Raw genomic sequence first — 20,408 nt, forward strand, 5'->3', positions numbered from 1 at the left:
CTTTATTTATACAGCTGAAGAGGACCACTAAGTGGTCGAAACATGTCCTGTAAGTTTTAATTTTATTCAATTTTGCCTGAGGCATTAATAAAGTATCGATTAGGTGGTTATTTATACTTGCTTCTCGATTAAACATCGATACGGTCATGAAATGGACAACTTGTAATAATGAGGTATGGTACCGCGAGCTCCGACCATTATCCCTATTATTTCAATTTCCTGAAGGTGGTATTTAGATTTGTAGTAAGGGATAGTTGGTTTGTATTTGTTAATCTTTTCTAGATTAACCTCCTCTGGCTGACCGCTATGGTGCTCGAACCTGACCGTCGGATCTAATATGAATCCTTGAGAGCTGTTGTCTTTAAAGGCTATGATGTCAATTGTTTGCGAACTACCATTTACGGCCAGTCCGTGTACCTCCTCATGTACACTGAATCCCTTCTTTCTCAGTTCTGCGGCAATGAAGGATCTGATCTGGTGGTGCCGCGTGTTTCTAAGGAGCTCCCCGCGTGTGGAGAATCCCAGGACATGACCAAGAGTTTCTTTCTCTCCGTGGCAATGCCGACAGAGGTTGTTGTCCAGGGATCTGCCTGGCACCGAGCGCACCGCAGAAACATTAGCAGTCATCTTTATAGCCTCTCTCCACTCACTACAAGACAGTCCGGTATGATCTCGCACCCAAGAGTTTGCTGGTGTATACTCTTTGTAAAGTTGTACTCCGAGTCCCTTTTGCGGTAGTGAACACCAGGAGGTGAATTCACGTTCTCGTAGCTCTTGACGGATCTTCTTAGTATCGTACAGGCCTTTCTTGGCGGTTATTTTCTGGGTATCAGCGTTTGTTGGTTTTAGGCGTTCTATACATTCCCGACTCTCCGCGTGACAATCCCTCGAAGCGACACCAAGTGGATGTTTAGTCTTCAGCAAGATATTGCAGGCATTAATGCATTGTAGGTAAACTTTCCACGAGGTTTTAAACAGAGCGAGTCCTTTGTATTTCTTTCCGGTGTACATCATGCCATCTGGGGTATCCGTCGGCAACTGCAATATCTCCTTTGTTGCACTTTTAATCATTTTATCGCTATCGGATAAAAATTTCTGTGCAATTTTCTTGAAACTGCATGTCAGGAAAGGGTATATCAGGGTGGGACCTTTCCTTACAACCTCATAAATGTGATTACTGTAATGATGATCATTTCTTATATTAACACCTATGTACTTACGGTGATCACCATGACACATTATCACTCCAACACAGTAATTATGAGAGGACTTTTCCTCTTAGTGAAACATACAACCTTTTTGTAGTCATTCATAATCCTGTAACTTATTTACTTCTCTATACAGTATAACATCGTTCACAAATAGCCTTATCTGTGATTCCAGTTTTTTACTTATATATATAATAAACCATAAATGTCCAATAATACTGCCCTGTAGGACCCTCTTCTTAATCATTTGAGGATCAGATTAGACTTCACCTACCCTAATTCTCTGAGTTCTGTTTTCTAGTAATTTAGCCACCCATTTAACCACTCTTTTGTATAGTCCAGCAGCCCTTATTTTTGTAAGTAATCTTGCATAGTCTACCCTATTAAAAACCTTTGGTAGGTCAATAGTGATACAGTCCATTTGATCTCCTGAATCTAAAATATCTGCTATATCTTGCTGGAATCCTACAAGTTAAGCTTCACTGGAAGTACCTTTCCTAAACCCGAGCTGTCTATATCAAACCAGTTAGTAATATCGCAAACGTTTCTAACATAATCAGAAAGAATGCTTTCCCAGAGCTTACAAACAACATGTGTTAAGCTGACTGGCCTGTAATTATCCGCTTTATGTTTATCACTCTTTCCCTTGTATACTGGGGCTACCATCGCAACTCTCCATTCATTTGGTAAATGAAATGGCGTATGGCTTTTAGTGCTGGGAGTGTCAGAGGACATGTTCGGCTCGCCAGGTGCAGGTCTTTTTTTAATTTGACACCCTTAGACAACCGGCGTGTCATGATGAGGATGAAATGATGATGAAGACGACAAATACACCCAGCCCTCAAGCCATTGAAATTAACCCATGATGGTTAAAATTCCTGTCCCTGCCGGGAATCAAACCCGGGACCCCTGTGACCAAAGGCCAGCATGCTAACCATTTAGCCATGGAACCAGACCATTCATTTGGTATCACTCCTTCATGCAAACCATAATCAAATAAGTATTTCAGATAAGGGATTATGTCGCAACCCATTGCCTTTAATATATCCCTGAAGATCTCATCAATCCCAGCTTCTTTTCTGGCTTTCAACTTTTAATTTATGTTATTGGCTTTACGTCCCACTGACTACTTGTATGGTTTTTGGAGATGCCCTTTTGATTTTTTTTGCATCTTTTTGTAAATGCCTTTATTATCATAGCTAAAATTCAAAAGTTCACCAGTGTCAGCTGCCTTCTCTATCTGGACATTATCCTTATATCCAGTTACCTTTACATACTACTGAATACTACAGCTTTCTGTCCTTACATATACACACTCCTTGTTCATTAATGATTCCTGGAACATCCTTCCATTGTTCCTTAAAATTCATATGACCGTGTGGTTAGGGGCGCTTGCATCCGGGAGATAGTGGGTTCAAATCCCACTGTCAGCAGCCCTGAAGATGGTTTTCCGTGGTTTCCCATTTTCACACTAGGCAAATGCTGGGGCTGTACCTTAATTAAGGCCACAGCCGCTTCCTTCCAACTCCTAGGCCTTTCCTATTCCATCATCGCCATAAGACCTATCTCTTTCGGTGCGACGTAAAGCCACTAGGATGTTAAAAGGTTTGTTTTTTCACCTATATGTATTGAATAGGTGAAAAAACAAACCTTTTAACATCCTACATCAGTATCTTCAATACGGATAACAATGATTTTTATCACTTGCAACGTAAAGCCACTAGCAAAAAAAAAATTCATATGGCTGCCAATTATGTTAGCTATCATGTTATCCTTAGCTGACCTCTTTGCTAAATTGTATTTCCTAGTAAGCTCCTTCTTAATCTCTTTATTTCCCTGTTATAATGGATCTTTACCATTCCATACCACTTTCAAAGGTACGTACCTGTTTTCACACTCCTCAGTAATTGCTTTAAATCCATCCCATAGGCTGTTCACACTTTGATTTACCATTTTTCATTGTTCATAATTGCTTTTTAAAAATTTCCCCATGCCTCTCTTATCAAAATCAAAATCTCTTTATTTGCAAATGAGGTGTCTACCTCGGTGGCAAATGGTACCCTAAAATACATTATTGTCAAGCACTAAATATTAAATTAACAAGAGAAGAAAATTTTTCCTATAATACAATATTATACAATTTACGCTAACAATGTTTTCTATTAAACACACAGCTCATCCTTAATAAATTTATATTGTTTACAAAATTCTACTTATAATATCTCCTGTACTACTTACAAATATAGTCAACTGATATACAGTATGTGGAATTACTTCAAATGATACTATACAACTGGTATAACATTAATATTTACATTGCATTTATTTATTTACTTTTTTTTTTTTTTTACCCTTTGTGGATCCTAAGTAGCATAACGACCTGCTGCGTCTTAACCAGAGCCCCTTTTGCCACCATTTTTCAGAGTTCCTGAAGGGCCTTCACAGCTACCGTAGCGGTCCCAGGTCCCTCGAAGTCCCCACTGTACTTCACCCCTACAGTCAGTCCCCTACTTTGGCTGTCCAAACTCCTTAGACCAGGGGATGGAATTAATTTATTCACACACATTTTTTTATTTACAATAACCTGCACTGGTTGAATGCCCTCTAACACTTCATTTATTTTCTCTGTTGCTGTTTATCCTCTTCTTGAATATCTGTACAGATTTTAGGAAAAGGATCAAACACTACCCCTGGTAAACTGTTCCACTCCTTCACACCCTTCCCAATGAATGAAAATTTACCCCAATCGCTTCTGCTAAAATTCCTTCTAATTTTATATTTGTGGTCAGTCCTGCCGATATAATTATTTTCCAACTGAAGCCTCTCATGGATATCTCCCCATGCTTCTTCTCCTGTATAGGCTCTATATAATCCTATAAGTCTACTGTAGTTTTCTCCCTTCTCTTACTTAAAGTTTCCCACCCAAGTTCCTTTAACATTTCTGATACACTACTCTTTCTCCTGAAATCCCCTGTTACAAACCTTGCTGCTTTCCTCTGCACACCATCTAGTTCTTTTATTAGGTAATCTTGGTGAGGATCCCAAACACTGTTTGCATATTCCAATAATGGACGAACCATACTCAAGTAACTTTTTTCTTTTAATTCTTTGTTGCATCCTTTAAGTAGCCTCATTATGACATGTAATGATCTGTATGCTTTCCCAACAACGTCATCAATATGACCCTTCCAGTGCAAATTATTTTCAAATCTCACACCTAAGTATTTGCACTTGCCATCTTTTGGGATAACTACCTCATCCAAAGTATATTCAAATTCAGTTTTAAAGCTCCTGTTTGTAAAAGTTGTAACAGTTGATTTGCCTCCATTAACCTTCATATTATTTTCTTCAACCCATTGTTGGATACTTTCAAAGCCCCTTTGTAATTCTGAACAATCCTCAATGTTGTTTATTTCTCTATAAACAATTATGTCATCTGCATACAATCTTATTTTTGATGTTATATTGTTCCCTAAATCATTTGCGTATATTAAGAAAAGTAACGGACCGATTATACTACCCTGTGCAATTCCCTTCCAAACTTTCTCTTCCTGAGATACATTATTTCCTACTTTGACTTTCTGAACCCTTGAATTTAGAAATGCTTTTATCCAACATGTAACCCTTACGTCCAATCCTATTCCCTCCAATTTCTTTAATAATATTCCATGTTCCACTCTATCAAAGGCTTTGGAAAGATCTATGGCTATGCAATCTAACTGACCTCCTGAATCCAACTGATCTGATACGTCCTGCTGAAATCCCACCAGTTGTGCCTCACAAGAAAATTTCTTTCTAAATCCATACTGGCTCCTCATGAACCAATTTTTATCATCACATATCCCTCTGATGTACTTCGATATTAAACTCTCCAGAATTTTACAAACTATACTGGTCAGGTTGATTGGTCTGTAGTTCTCTGGTTTCCTTTTATCACCCTTTCCTTTATAAATTGGTATTATTATAGATTCCTTCCATTTCTTTGGTATTACACTATTATTTATGACATAGTCAAAGAGAAATTTTAAATAAGGCACTATGTACCACCCCATTGTCTTTAATACCTCTCCAGTAATTTGATCACTTCCTGCTGCTTTTCCTTGCTGAAGCTGTTGGATTTCTCTGAAAATATCTTCATTTGTGAATGAGAAGCTTCTTGTTTCCCTCTGTCTCTCTCCCTCTCTATCTTCTGTTTCGGTTTCCAACTCTTGACAATCATCTACTGAATCTCTAAATTCCCTACTACCATATAGTATTGCCTTATAGTCCTATTTTTACCACCAAGCGAATTGGCCGTGTGGTTAGGGGTGCGCAGTTGTGAGCTTGCATTCAGGAGATGGTGGGTTTGAACTACACTGTCGGTAGCCCTGATTGTGGTTTTCTGTGGTTTCCCATTTTCAAACCAGGTAAATGCTGGGGCTGTAGCTTAAATTAGGCCACGGCTATTTCCTTCCTGCTCCTAGTCGTTTTCTATCCCATCATCACCATAAAACCATTTATGGGCTGGCGGTGCAACGTAATGCAAATAGTAAAAGATAAACCTATTTTTATGACATTCCTTTATATTGCATTTTTTAAAAATTAGAGTGAAGACAGCTTCATGATCACTTACACCATTTATCACCTCAGTTTCTCTATAGAGGTTATCTGGTTTTATCAGCACCACATCTCGAATATTTTTCCCTCTAGGTGGTTCGGTCACTTCCTAATTCAGCTGCCTTCCTATATTAACTTATTCACCATTTGTTGGTCATGCTTTCTGTCATTCGCATTCCCTTCCCAGTTAGCATTTGCTAAATTCAGATCACCTACTGCAATAACGTTCTTTTCCATGTCATTCCCCATAGAGCTCAAATCGTCTTATGAAATCATTCCGCTTCAGCGCCAGCCTTGCCAGATCAAGTACACCCCAATCATGAAGGCATGACAAACTTCCCATTCCTGCGGATGCTCATTTGCAAAAATTAGTTAAAGGTTCTAAGGACCCTTATGGGGTGAACACCCATGGCATTAGTGCTATTGAGAATTATTTGCACAATGAGAAGAGTGAAAACTATCACACGGGAATTATCATATTCGATGAAGTGAAACGAACAGAAGAGGTTCATTTTAATACCAACTCATTAAAAGTTGTAGATTCATAAATTTAGGAGAAAACACCCGAGAACATGGGAAATCTAAACTCTCAAATCATGCATTAATGTTCATGTTTGTGCCCCTGTTGCATAATTGGGTTCAGCTGGTTGCTGTGTATGCAAGCTGGATATTTTGGCACAAATTTTAATTCAGGTGGTCTTACAACAGGAGCAAAATGGTACCAGAATTATTGATTTCATCTCAGATGGAAGTCAATCTAATAAGGTGTGGAGATGTTTAAGAATAAGTGGAAAAGAAGGATAGTTCATATGCTCTATTTCTAACCCTTTTGAATCTAGTAGGAGACTTTGGGTCTTTTAAGTACATATAATTAAATCAGAGACAATTTTCCCAACAAAAAGGAAGTCTATAACAATAATGAAGTTGTGAATTTCAAAATTCCATCGACAGATTTGTATATGGAAAAATGCCATAAATTAGTTTGCCACAAACTAACGTCTGAACATTTCATTTCAGCGTAGGTACATGAGACTTGTTTTTCAGTTATTTAGTAATTAGACATATAAACTCAGAGGGGTTTGAAGACAGTGAATCAATAGAAATGTTCACTAGAGAATTAAATATCTTAAGACACACTAAATACTTGTACACCAGGAGGGGCTCTTTATAAAGATTCAATAATGTATCAAACTGTGGTAAAATTGAGAAAGTATCTCAGTGGTAACAATTGAGAGAACCATACTGAACCCTTTTGGTGTCATATGAGGAATACCTACCTTCCTTACCTATCAGCAAAATTTCATGAGATCTGTCTCTTGGTTCGTATCGGGTTCTTCGTCACTTGCTGAGGTAAAGGTAGGGTTCAGTAATTCTAATCTATCTACTCAAATGAAAGGTCTGTTAAAAAAATATTCCTATTTATTCAAGTAATCCCTGAAGAGTTATCATTTATCATCAGTATCATTGGGATCCAATCGTGTCCACTGGACACCAACAAGTATAATTAAAGAACCACCTAATCGATACTTTATTTTTTGGTCGAAACATATACTGTGAGTGATAATGTATATTTAATTTTGCCCAACGCAAAAAATAAAGTATCGAATAGGTGGTTCTTTAATTATACTTGTTGATTATACTCATCGATACGGTAATGAAATGCACAACTTGCAATCCACTGGACACCACAATCATTTTACACAGGTCAGAACACTGGTGTGAGCCTTTGACATAACTGCCTGATGGGCATCCTTATTAGAAACCATTGTCTCAATTATTAATTAAAGAAAAGAAAGTCTGGAAATCCTTAGATTCAGCTTCCACGTGAGACTACATGTACCATCATAGTGATTCTTTATGGTCCAGTCCTCGTAACACGAACTCTGGACTCTGGGTATAATTAAGACAGTCCAATCGGTGTGTGCCACACAGTGGTTATACGGCATGGACCCTTAATTGAATCGATGTGACCTGCGACTATGTCATGGACCGACATCTAAACTTCTAAGTGGATGATGACCGCAAGGAAAATGATGCTACGGTGGCATATGGTTGAGGTTGATGACCCCATGACCATCCAAGTTTCTAAACTGAAGGCTAAACACAATTAAGTTACATCGGTTGATGACCAAAGTTTCCACTTTTACTAACCCCAGCACATTTACTGCTCCATCAATCAAAGTCAAATAATGCAACAACAACAACAATGCTCACAATACTTTGTGGCAGTAAAATCCATTACCTCCGGATATGTCCCCTTAATCGTTATGTTAACATTTACATATTCCCCTGATAAATGAACTAATATTTCCAGAATGCATCTTCAAGTCATTCGCTTGATTTAAAGTTATTTCAAAATACGTTTCCACTGAATTTGATAATTAAATAAATTTAAATGATTTAATGAAATCTTAATGAACAACAAATTCTATCTCTGCGGACGAATGGTTTCTTTCACAAGTCCCTACTTAACATCTTGACGTAATTCATTTTTAATCATGTTGGATGGATATCATCGGTAGCTGAAAAAAAAATTACATCACTTGTTTCCAGTATTTATCCTGTTTCGTGACATCACACTTTAATTAAATCTAATACTAACCATTATTACTACTTGGATAACCCTGATAATTAAGTGCAAAACCATAAGTAACTCGCCGTACAATGTAAATCGATTACGATGTCATATCTTGTCATAAAATTTCTGTGAAGCTTTGTGCGCCCCTCACAAACAAAACAATCATCATTACCATCGCTCCATATTTTGGTCAACCCTGAAATTGGCCAACCTCGCTCGTTATACTCTAAGTTTGTGGTCTCAAATGTACATTACAATCTGAATTAAACAAATTTACAGTATCTAATAACACACACGTTATTCCCGGATGAAAATTTCATCTAGATCCAAGAGTTAACGTTATCCCCTGCCAAGAAATGCAATCTCAATTCTAACACACTACCCATATTCCGTTACACGAGCTGCGAACTCCTATCAGCTGACGGCATTGAGTCACGACCCCCGCTCTGCTGTGATATGAAACATCTGTTCCGTCAACTTTAACTTTGCCGACATAATTAAACAAATACGATATTTCTGACCAGCAAAATGCATATAGATTATGCTTCAAAATGCCCTACAATAATTGTACACGTCGCAAATTAATACCGGCATGGATTCTCTAGTTCTACTTTCCATCCCAAACATTACATAAAATCTTCCTCGGGCTTATACATATCCCGGCACACTTACAGGCTTCCAATCACCTGATCTCAACTCATATGACAACTCTGAACTCTGCCTCAACTCGACGGCTCTCACTAACAAAGAAATGGAATTTTAAAAATCTAGAATCCACGACGCATAACACGCACAAATATTTTAATAATGAACACTTCGCATAATGGTCTCGTATTTTCCAAAACTTGTTTTCACAAAATGACTGTCATATTCTACTATTTTTCTATTGTCGTCAGACACAGTTTAAATGGACATAGAATAACGTTTCACTTCGTGACAAAATTCACCACTCTAAATTTCTCAACCCGACAGTGCTCTTCCACTCGATTGAAAATGGGTAACCATGGACTTCTTACATTAATTCCATCAAATTTCAAACAGAAAATTTTTACGTCAGATAAAATATCTGAATTTGACATCACAGAAGTATAGGCAATAAATTCACGGAAATGACGATCTACTCTGGATGTGATATCACTTTGAAGCCCTCACTAATAACTTTTACATGTCACACGTAACTCGCAGTATTTTAAATTTATCCAAGCAGAAAATAAAACAAATGACCTTTCGTCATATTTTGACATTGGCCAAAAAACATAGGGGTGACCAACTGTGTCTTAAAAACACATTTCAAATGCACATAAGTTTGACATCACAAAACAAAATACAGTAGGTAGTAAGATGGCAAGGCACTTACCTCAGATTGACGTCGGATTCCATCCTTCGGCTCACCCATGACCTTCCGCCGCTTATCTAGCCATTTTACATTTCTGGCCGTACATCATAATCTTATTTTTCCTGGAAATAAAACATTAAAAAAAGAAATACCCTTCACTTGTTGATTTTGTTGATCGCACTCGACTGATAGTATTTATTTCCCGCACACGAATTACCTCCCTTACCACACACAACAATAGAAGAACTTCTTCCTCTATCTTGGCTGTCCTTTTTCTACAATTACTTCTGCTCAAAGAAAAACTATCTCCACTTGGAGTCAAGACCCCAGCCACATCAGCTTAAATCTGTTGGTTGGACTTAGTCTGCTTTTGTTGATCGATTTACAGAGCAGTTCAACCCTCTGTCTTGAGCCTCACGATACAAAATACAGGGGTTTCAACATGGCATCTCTTCTATATTTCTAGACAGTACCCCCTCTCTCCAGACATTTTCCCTTTGCCGCCAAGAAAATTTGCTTAACTTTTCTGACTTAAATGAACCGTATTTAAAAGAGTTTTGGGTGTAACCACATACTTGCTACATGGCTATCGGTAGTGTTCCTGGACATTTAAAATTTATGCACATTAAATTAACTTGTTAGATTACCTCATTTGATAGGCACTACTTTTCTGTCGACTTCGCGTGGGGATCCTAGACACGCGCCCTTCTGAAATAATCCCCAGAAATGGCTTAGCAGTGTCAAATCCATCTTACTAAAGACCAATTGTCTTAAAGATAAATACAGGACCATCATTATATTGCATTCACCACTAATTCTTTCATTTAATTAAATTTATTCAACATGAACTTCCTTCTGTATCCTTCCACTGCCGACACGTGCAGATGACGTCACGTATCCCAGCGTGGGACGGAAAGTAGCTACCTCATTGCCACGTGTCACTCCCGTGATATCATGAAATGTTCAGAAATGTAGTAACTTTTCATACTTAAAATTCTTAGGGCACAAAGTTCATGGGTTCAATACATGTGTCAAGAGTATTTATGGAATTATGGATTCCAATATGTGCTCACAGCCTAATTTAATCAAGATCTGCTATAATGGCACTTTGGTGTATTATGCTCGTTAAGTTGTGACAACCACCCTTCAACAATAGATTTTCTGTATTTATAACCCAACAAAACACCCTGTCATCACGTAGTAATTGAAAATGAAAATCTGAATTGCATTTGACATTCGTCAATCAAATGAGAACATTGGCTAAGAAGACAGAAGAGACAAGTATGGCTGTTGTACAAAAAGCACAGAATTAAATAAGGCAAGCACTAGATTTTACTAAGAAAATAGATGACCTCTTACCAGACTGGGAAAATAATTTAGGCCTACTTAATATTGAAAACCACAGTCATGCTAAGAAGTGTTTGATTCATTTAGGAGGATATAATAGTACGCAACACATACAAGATCAAAAAATGTCATAAATATGTCAGCTTGCTTCACAGAAATACTACAGAAGAAATACTTGCCGTAGCCCTCACATTTATTAGAGACTATAGCAATATGTACAGCATTGACAGTACTTTCCGTACCCATCCATCAAGATCCGTTTTAAATGCGTTCATGCAAGTTGAAAATGTAGTGGAACAAAAACTTGTATGTCAGGATAGTCTATGGGGCAATATATTTTACGAGCATTTGGACAGTTTACACAGTATCACTGTTAATTTGAAAGAATTAGGGTGCTATGATGACCCTGTTGTGGACATTATCCCTAAACTCATTTTACATTATGTTAAGTTTCAATTTTATTTTGTAACAAGACGGATGAGAAAGAAACTAAAATCTTCTAAGACCACGAAATCTAGCCAGAAGCTATCTGAACTATCTCACTACTGACTTCTTGAATGATGAGCAAAAGCACAATATTTTGCATACAATACGAGGTATTTGTATGCTGACTTGTAAACTCAAGCTCAATGGTGGTGGAAAGCCACCTAGCAGAGAAACCAATAAACTAGGGAAGAGATCACACTTTCTCTTCTACTCGCTATGCTTCAAGTAATCATGCGTGACTTCAGCAATGCGAATCCAAGGCGGCAGTGGTGTGAATCCTGGCCAATGCATGTGGAATTTTTAAAATGAAAAATCATGTCTCTGTGTTTCATATTCCATGTAAAACTGGAGGTCCCTTGACTATGATCACTATGTTTACAGTTGTCCAAAACTATAAGCTTGCTTGCTTGTTTTATGAATGTGATATAAAGTTGAGGTGTTTGGACCACAATGAAATGTTAGAATGATTAATGATGGTCGTCCTGATATGTATGGCTAGGTTGTGACTTTTAATCCATTAGCTTTCCAGCATCCCAACCTAGTTGACTCGGATTGTTTTAGATTGTTTGTCATACTTATGATCATTCAAACATTCTCTTGAATTCTTTCTTTCTTTATTTTTATTATTATTATTATTATTATTGTTATTATTATTATTATTATTATTATTAGTATTATTATTAACTTGCCTATTTGCATATACAGTAGAAGTCTACTATAGTGAGTACAGCATATAATGAGAACCCCGTTATAACGTCAGTTTTTTATGTCCCTTCAAAATCCCTATATTAAACTGTGTATTATCCTTAGGTTACAGCGAGAGCCTTATCACTGACCAATCCATTATTACTTGCGATTTTACCAATGTTTATGCACACAGCCATTATATTGCATGCGATTGATCATCTTCGGTATTGTCTCCTCACTATGTCTACTATCAAGTTCTCTCATCGACATTCAAGTCCGTAAATAACGTGTCCGATAGCAGTTGTTAACTTGTAAAAAAAAAAAAATAATAAAATAAAGGCTGAAGTGAACTATCGCTTAATTTTAGTGCTAAATACTGCAGTTAAGTAAGAATGGGATACACCTCAAGATATGGCAGAGTGAATAATTGATTTCAGAGGTTAGTTTATATTTTCTCGCGTCGGGATAAATTTCTGAAAGGCTGTTATCATGTAAATTCACAGCGAGAAGGTTATCACTTTTCCACTAGCACTTGATATGTTTTCATGGTACATAAGCTGTTCAGTTAGGTTAGCTGGTGCTGTTTGTATAAGAAAGCTAAAGCTTTTGCTACAAAATGCGACCTTCGGTATCGTTTTCTTGCTATGTGCACTTGCATGCTCTCTCATCGACATTCTAAGGCGATTACATAAAATCAGCTTCATGGTCCGTATCGCACTTCAATAGATTCACAATTAAGTATTTAATTTATTTATTTATTTTCCACCTAGTCGATACAATGATTGATTTTATATATTTTATATATTTTATATATTTTTCATCTAAACAGTGTTATGTGGCTGAAGATGTTGATAATATACGAAACATGTACCACTTTTGACCATTAAAAATTGCCTTAAGCAATCATTGTATCGACTAGGTGGAAAATAAATTAAATACTTAATTGTGAATTCTAAGGCGATGTTGGAGTTGATTAGTAATACCCGTCAACTGCTGTTCCGTAAAGAAAGAACAAAGGAAAGAGGAGAACATGTTTTCATAAGAAATGCATAAATAATGTGGTCGATAGCAGTTATGGTCTTGTCTATATAAATAAAAATGAATCGCTAAATGTGTTGCTAAGCGCAAAACTTGGGAACGGCTGGACCAATTTGGCTAAGTCTTTTTTTAAAATATTCGTCGAAGTCCGAGTAAGGTTTTTACGAAGAGAACAATTGGAAAAAATGCCAGGAAAAACGTAAAAACCCCATTTCTCTTTTTCCATTCAAACTCTTCGTCTCTCTTTCCTTCTCCCACGTTTGCGCTTAGCGCTGTCCTCCTCTAATCCAGCGCGTTTGCCAAATGTCCGTAAATCTCAGCGTTATCGGCTAAAATGGGTGAACATTGGAATATGTACACAATTTCAAGCCACATTTGATGCCGTTAACAAAAGAAAGGTTTACAAAATAATTGAGTGTGAAAATGTTAATATAATGGAATGTTACCTCAAATCTTCATTGCTTAGAACTTATCATGTCATAACTCCTATTTTATATTCACTATATTTGTAATTTTTTCACTGCTGGTAAAAGAACATTTCAGCTTGATGTAGATAAGTTTGTTTTTAAATTTAAATGATAAGAACATGCAGTATTTGTGCTTCTTTTCAGTCATGTTCCGAGATTTTTATGTGCAGGCACGAAAAAGTCAGTCGCTGGCCAACTTCTTTGCTATTGAATTTGCATGGGGGGTCAAAGCGAGGCAAATGGTCTTCAGATTTGGAAGTTATTTTTAAAACTAACCCCAAGTTTTTATCTTGCTTAGTTCTCAGTTTGTGACAGGAAGAATGCCTCCTTGGATTTTGGTTTCGCGCGTATGCTCTCCAGACAGTCGTATGCAGTGTTGTGTCGTTATAGTTGGAGACCTTTGTCTACCCTGATTGTTTTTAAATCTTCGCTTCTCAACAAACAAGTTCATTGATTTCTTTGGTTGATTGGTTTATTTTGTGTGTGCTTCCAGATACAGCATACTCATTTCAAGACTCATGCCGCCTATAAGACGCGGGCGGAGCAACTTCGGTCAAAGTACTCGAAATACTACAAGCCAAGCTAATTTTCAGTCTAATCGGACTGCACAACAACGTGAAGAGCGAAATATCACTGAAAGGATTTGGATATCACAAACCTGTGCAGCGTGTCGTTCAGTTAATAATCTTCCAAGTTTGAATCGAACTGCTTTCAGTGACCGTGTTTCAATTGACGACAGTGCCTACCAATGCGTTGTTATTGGATCTATGAACTCAGTTTGCCAGAACCGTAAGCCATTGAAATACAAAAATGAAGCCGCTGGATTGTGTTGCGCAAATGGCAAAGTGAAATTAGTGCCTTTGATTCCAACACCAGATCCATTGTACTCATTGGTTTCAGGAACAGGAACAGATTCCATACATTTCCTTACAAATATCCAAAAATATAACAACTGCTTTCAAATGACTTCATTTGGGGCAACAAATGTACTTCGGGACAATTTCATGCCAACTTTCAAGGTAACATATAACAAACAGACTTATCCCCCATATTGCTTTCTTTTCAACTATTCTAACGGGGAAGCACAAAGGAGAAGACGTTTTGATACCACGCATCCCTATCATTCTGACTGACATACCATTTAAATTTAAACGAGTGCAGTTTCCAGTGCGGCTCGGTTTTGCTATAACCCAGGGGCAGTCACTGAGTGTTTGTGGCATTAATCTTGAAAACCCATGTTTCTCGCATGGCCAATTGTATGTAGCCTGTTCCTGTGTTGGAAAACCATCAACTTTGTTTGTTTACGCGCCAGGTAATCAAACAAAAAATATCGTGACCTTAAAGCTTTACAATGAAAAATATCTTCATAGTATTGATTGGAATTAGTGTTTTCTATGATAGTTATTTCCTACAAAGAAAGAGGAGTAAGTTTTGCCACATTATCTTCACGCCATTAACTTATCAAATTACTTGATTTGCAACGGGGGATAATTATGGCTCTGTGAGGGATTTGAAAACCTGCTGAACAGTTCCCATCTACGTTACAGTCAATCAGGGTTATTTCTGGGTAGTGATAAGCTGAGACCTATTTGAGCATTTCCTTATTCACAATCAAGATATTAATATTGCAGGTAATGAAAACACGTTTTTCCAGTACTTTGTTACGAACTTTTGGTAGCAGTAGAAAATTAACTCATTTGATGTTGATGATGTAGTCATTTGCATTATTCTGATTTTTGCGTGCAGTACAGACTGAGTTTTTGCTAATTTATTTTTAGCTATTTGCTTTACGTCACACTGACACAGAGAGGTCTCATGGCGACGATGGGATAGGAAAGGCCTAGGATTAAGAAGGAAGCGGCCGTAGCCTTAATTAATGTACAGCCCCAGCATTTGCCTGGTGTGAAAATGGGAAACAACGGAAAACCATCTTCAGGGCTGCCGACAGTGGGGCTCAAGTCCACTATCTCCCGGATGCAAGCTCGCAGCCGCACGCCCCTAACCGCACTGCCAACTCGCCCGGTACAGACTGAATTTGAGTTCGTTCCATTGTCATTTATTTTTGACAGAACGATGTCTGTCGGGTCAGCTAGTTAGAAATAAAGGCTAAGTAAACGATCACTTAATCCTAATACTCTACACTGAAATTAAGTATGAATGCAATATTCCCATCTAAATTTGTAGCAAGGTGGTCATAATTTCTCTGTGTGTGCTTGAAATGTTTTCATGATGCATATACGGTTAGGTTATATGACGCTGTTTGAAGAAAACTGAAACGTTTGCCACAGAGGCCTCTGGAGTGATACTGTAATTTTTTCAGAATGAAATTAAATATGTACTTTCATGTACTATCTTCATCATATTCTAAAGGCTAAGCCTTGTCGCCGCACTTTCTTGCATTGTGCTGTAATATATTATTTGACTTGTTACAGGTTATTGTGATGGGCATTTACTAGTCTACAGTGATACTCATGTGGATGTGTTCAACTGTACTACTGGAGAGTGGGTTCAGACAATAAATATTAAAAAATCGAAGCCACTGAACAGCACAGGCTCATTGAGTATTTGTGTCATCAATGATATGCCTCATATCATATACTTGAGCAACATACACCAACGTGAGTTATAGTTCGGTTTACTAAGAAATTTATACTTTTATATTTCACTCAGTGTTTGCATACATTTTTCTTTTCTTTTCTTTTCTTTTCCAGATGACTTGATAAATGTGACTCAGTTTGATGCTTCAGGTCGACCGATGCCACGTCCGAGGCGGAGATTCTCCTTAAGGGAAGGCCATCGTGCAGCCAGAACGTGAGTTACCTTATCTAACAATCATGTTCATATCCTTAGACAACACTGGCGCAGGCTTTCACAGCTGATGTCAGCTGGCAAGCTTCCATCTTTCTCAAAGATATTAGGCCATGCTGACTTCTTTAAATACGTTGTTGTTTCAGCTACTATTTGACAGGGGCTTGGCAGTTTTAACTATTCACATCTGTCTGCTGGACATGTAAATGGCTACTCTATCTACATTTTAAGGGAATTGGTCCCAGTGACAGTTTATTAAAAGTGCAGTAACTTCAACATTTCTCATGACAGTTTTGAATATTTTTATGTGTATTGTAGAGAAATGTCCATTTAACAGTAATCGAAAAGTTTATTATATGTTAAAAGTATGGTACTTACATACTTTTCATATTACACCATTTAAGTGCAATAGTAATTTCTGTTAGCATGTACTAGGAAAAACAGAGCAATAATTTAAGATTTAGTTTTAACTACATCTGTTGTTTCAGTTAAGGTGCTGTAATTAGGATATGCGTAAGTGTAGTTTTAGAATTTTAGAGTAGTTACGTTATTGAATAGCATATTGCTTTCTTTATTGTTGTGTAATCCTTTCAATATTTCAGCATTTAACAGCAGTTTTCATTTCTGTTAGTACATAGTTGGATAAATTATTAATAATATCAATCTGTCAATATATTTATGTAACTAGTTTTACCCTACATTTCTACAGTGTCAGTAAGCTGGTATTAAAAATATTGAAACACATATATATGTTTGTTTTCAAAGATCTACATAAGGGGCTGAAAAGAATTGAAAAAGCAGGTGAATTTTTAAAATGAGTACCAGTATATCCAGAGTATATGTCAAAAACTTGACATGTTACAGAAAAGAAACTTGGTACGGTATTTGGAAAGTCTTTTAAAAGTACAGGAACATGTACATTTTTGTTTTCAGAAAAGGCAGTTAATGGGGTGAAAAGAAGTGAAAAAAGAGTTGAGTTTTTTTTTTTTTTTTAAGGATACTTATATCTCAAAAACTGAAGATGTTACAGATGTGAAAGTTGGTGTTTGGAATCTCCTTTAAAAATAAAGAAACATGTATTTTTTGTTTTTGGAAAATCCACTTATGGGTGGGAAGGGAATGATACAGGGGTTGAATTCTTTTTATGGGGATACTTATGTCTCAAAAAAACTGAAGATGTTACAGATGTGGAAATAGGTATTTGGAATCTCCTTTAAAAATAAAGAAACGTATTTACTTTTCTCGACTTGATAGAAGACTGTTTCTCACATGTACAGTTCTATGTTCCATGGTCGTCTTTCCCTGAAAAGGTAACACCGCAAATGTGGTTTACAGGATGTTTCTGAGGTTAATGAAACTCAGTTTTTCGGTGAGCTTTTATACTTTAGGGATTTTTAGATAATGTCTTAGTACAATTCCGAGATATGATTACTTTTATCAAGTTACGAAATCCACGCGTGCAAAGCTGCGGGTAACTGCTAGTAATTGTTATATGACTTTGTAAGATTATACTGTTATTTTACGAGGGTAGCCCAGAAACTAATGCACCACATTTTTTTTCTTCAACAATTATTGAACACAATGAAATTTATACCCAAGAAAGAATGATGTTTCTTCTACACTCCCTATTTTTCCACATAATTTCCTTCCCGTTGTATGGCCTTCCTCCAGCGAGACACAAGAGTATGTATGCCCTGGCGGTTCCACCCCTTGTTCTGTTCACAAAGCCATTTCTTCACTATACGAATCACCTCTTCATCATCCTCAAAATGTCTCCCAAGAATGGCATTCTTCAGTGGCCCAAACAAGTGAAAGTCTGAGGGAGCTAGGTCAGGGCTATTGGGTGGATGGGGTAACAGTGTCCAACCCTGTTTTGTGATGTGTTCCAACATCATCACACTTGTCTGAGGGTGTACGTTATCTTGTTGAAGCAAACAATCATTTGGGTTGTTATGGCATCCAAGTCGCTGGAAGCATTTCTTGAGTTTGGTTAATGTGTTCACATATGCCTCAGAATTAATGGTGGTGCCTCTCAGCACAACAACAAGAAAGAGAGACTTACGAAACTATACTTACGATTTTAGGAGTGCTACAAGAAGACTTAAGTGCTCTAAAACTTGAAAATGAAAGCTTAAAGGACAGAATAAAGAAACTGGAAGATAAAGAAAACATTGGAGAAGAAAGATTGCCGTGGACGTAAGTGACGCGTAGCCATTTTAGGCCTAATGTTAAACATATGGGAGAAACTATGTGCAATTTAAAACTGGGAAAAAACTCTTTGCAGTGCCAAAATAGATTTCAGTCATTCCAACAAGTTCCAGAAGAAGACACATCAAGTTTTCCGAATAATTTTAAATCCAGTGGAGGTAACCAACAGAAGAAGAAAACCAACCGAAAGTCAAGATCGCCAAAAATTCATCTCTACGCAGACAGTCAAGGGCGGGGTATGGCAGAAGGCATCAAGGATGAGCTGTAGAATCCAGAAAGTGAGGTTTTAGGACTAATAAAACCAGGTGCCAAAACTGAAGACGTCCTTTCAAGTTGTGATTCTGTGTTAGAGAAGGACAATTATGTGGTGATTGTTAGTGGTACAAATGACATTGGAATGAAGGTGAGGAACTAATTACGACCCTCAGAGGTAAGATTTCCAAACTACCTGACTCAAAAGTAATTGTAGTTAATGTGCCACCCAGGTATGACCTTTTAGAGAACTCTTTGTGTGAACAAAGCTGTACATGATGTAAATATAAAAATCAAGAGATTATGTAAGAGTTTTAGAAATGTCTATGTGGTAGATACTTTAGGTCTAGGCAGGCAGATGTTCACTAGGCATGAGTTACATCTGAATGGTAATGGAAAAGCAACTCTCTGTAGACAAATTGCTACAATTATCAACAGAGATCTGCAAACTAATCTGGACTGGCACAAACAGGGAAACTTGCCAGAAAACCCAGATCCTTAAATCAAGATCCATGTACAAAGATCTGGGTTCCAGGGAAGTTCTCAACTCATGAGTCAAATGTTACCCAATTGCAACAGACAAGTTTTAGGAAGGAAGGGGGACTGAGATTGCTCTTGGCAAACTGTCAGAGTGTAGTAAATAAACAATTAATATTCGGTACATGGATGTAATCTTATGAGGCTGATGTGGTGATAGGAGTGGAATCGTGGTTGAGAGAAGGGGTGGGTAATAGAGAAGTATTTCAAGAAGGGTATACAGTCTATCATAGAGACCGAGGAGATAAAATAGGAGGAGGGGTGTTTATTCTGGTGAAGGAAACTTATTGTTCACATGAATGGTTTACTGATGAAAGGGATGAAATATTAGGGATAAAATTAGTTTGTGTTATTTATGAAGGAGGTGAGAATTATAGGAACATATAGGCCTGGAAGAGAGGAAAGCGACATGGAAATATTTGAGAAAATAACAGATTATACTCATAAAAACAATAATAATGATATGGTAATAATTGGGGGAGATCTAAACTTGCCTGAAGTTGAATGGAATGGAGCTGCAAGCGAAGCCCATGAACAGAAACTGGCAAATAAGTTAATTTAGGAGGGAGGATTTACACAAGTAGTACAGGAACCGGGTTGAATTTAAAGGAATCCTTTGGGAAGGAGAGAAGAGATTTGTAGCTGTTAAGAAAGGTAAAATGACCTCAGACTCTGTTTATTATACAAGGGAAATAAGAAAATTAACAAGAAAATGTAGAATAGTAAACAGGAAATTCAAAGAGGGTAGGCAGAATAGAGAAATTAGAGAACAGCTAGTGAGGGAACTGAATAGAGTAAAAAAGGAAGCAAAAGAGAATTATATGAAGGACATACTTCAAGAGGGTAATGACCACAATGGG

The 20,408-nt window shown here is 37.2% G+C and overlaps 1 protein-coding gene across 8 annotated transcripts in view; it reads left to right on the forward strand.

Annotated features, from left to right (window-relative positions):
* The window catches only part of gek (serine/threonine-protein kinase gek), a 736,940-nt gene that overhangs the window by 633,399 nt on the left and 83,133 nt on the right, over positions 1-20,408 (forward strand). For all 8 annotated transcript variants that reach the window (XM_067151353.2, XM_067151356.2, XM_067151355.2 and 5 more), the window contains 2 exons: positions 16,176-16,361; positions 16,455-16,554. In XM_067151353.2, the coding sequence (XP_067007454.2) occupies positions 16,176-16,361; positions 16,455-16,554 (286 nt within the window). The remainder of the gene's footprint in view (positions 1-16,175; positions 16,362-16,454; positions 16,555-20,408) is intronic.

Source organism: Anabrus simplex, chromosome 7 (assembly GCF_040414725.1).
Source record: "Anabrus simplex isolate iqAnaSimp1 chromosome 7, ASM4041472v1, whole genome shotgun sequence".
In the NCBI taxonomy this organism is placed as follows: Eukaryota; Metazoa; Arthropoda; class Insecta; order Orthoptera; family Tettigoniidae; genus Anabrus; species Anabrus simplex.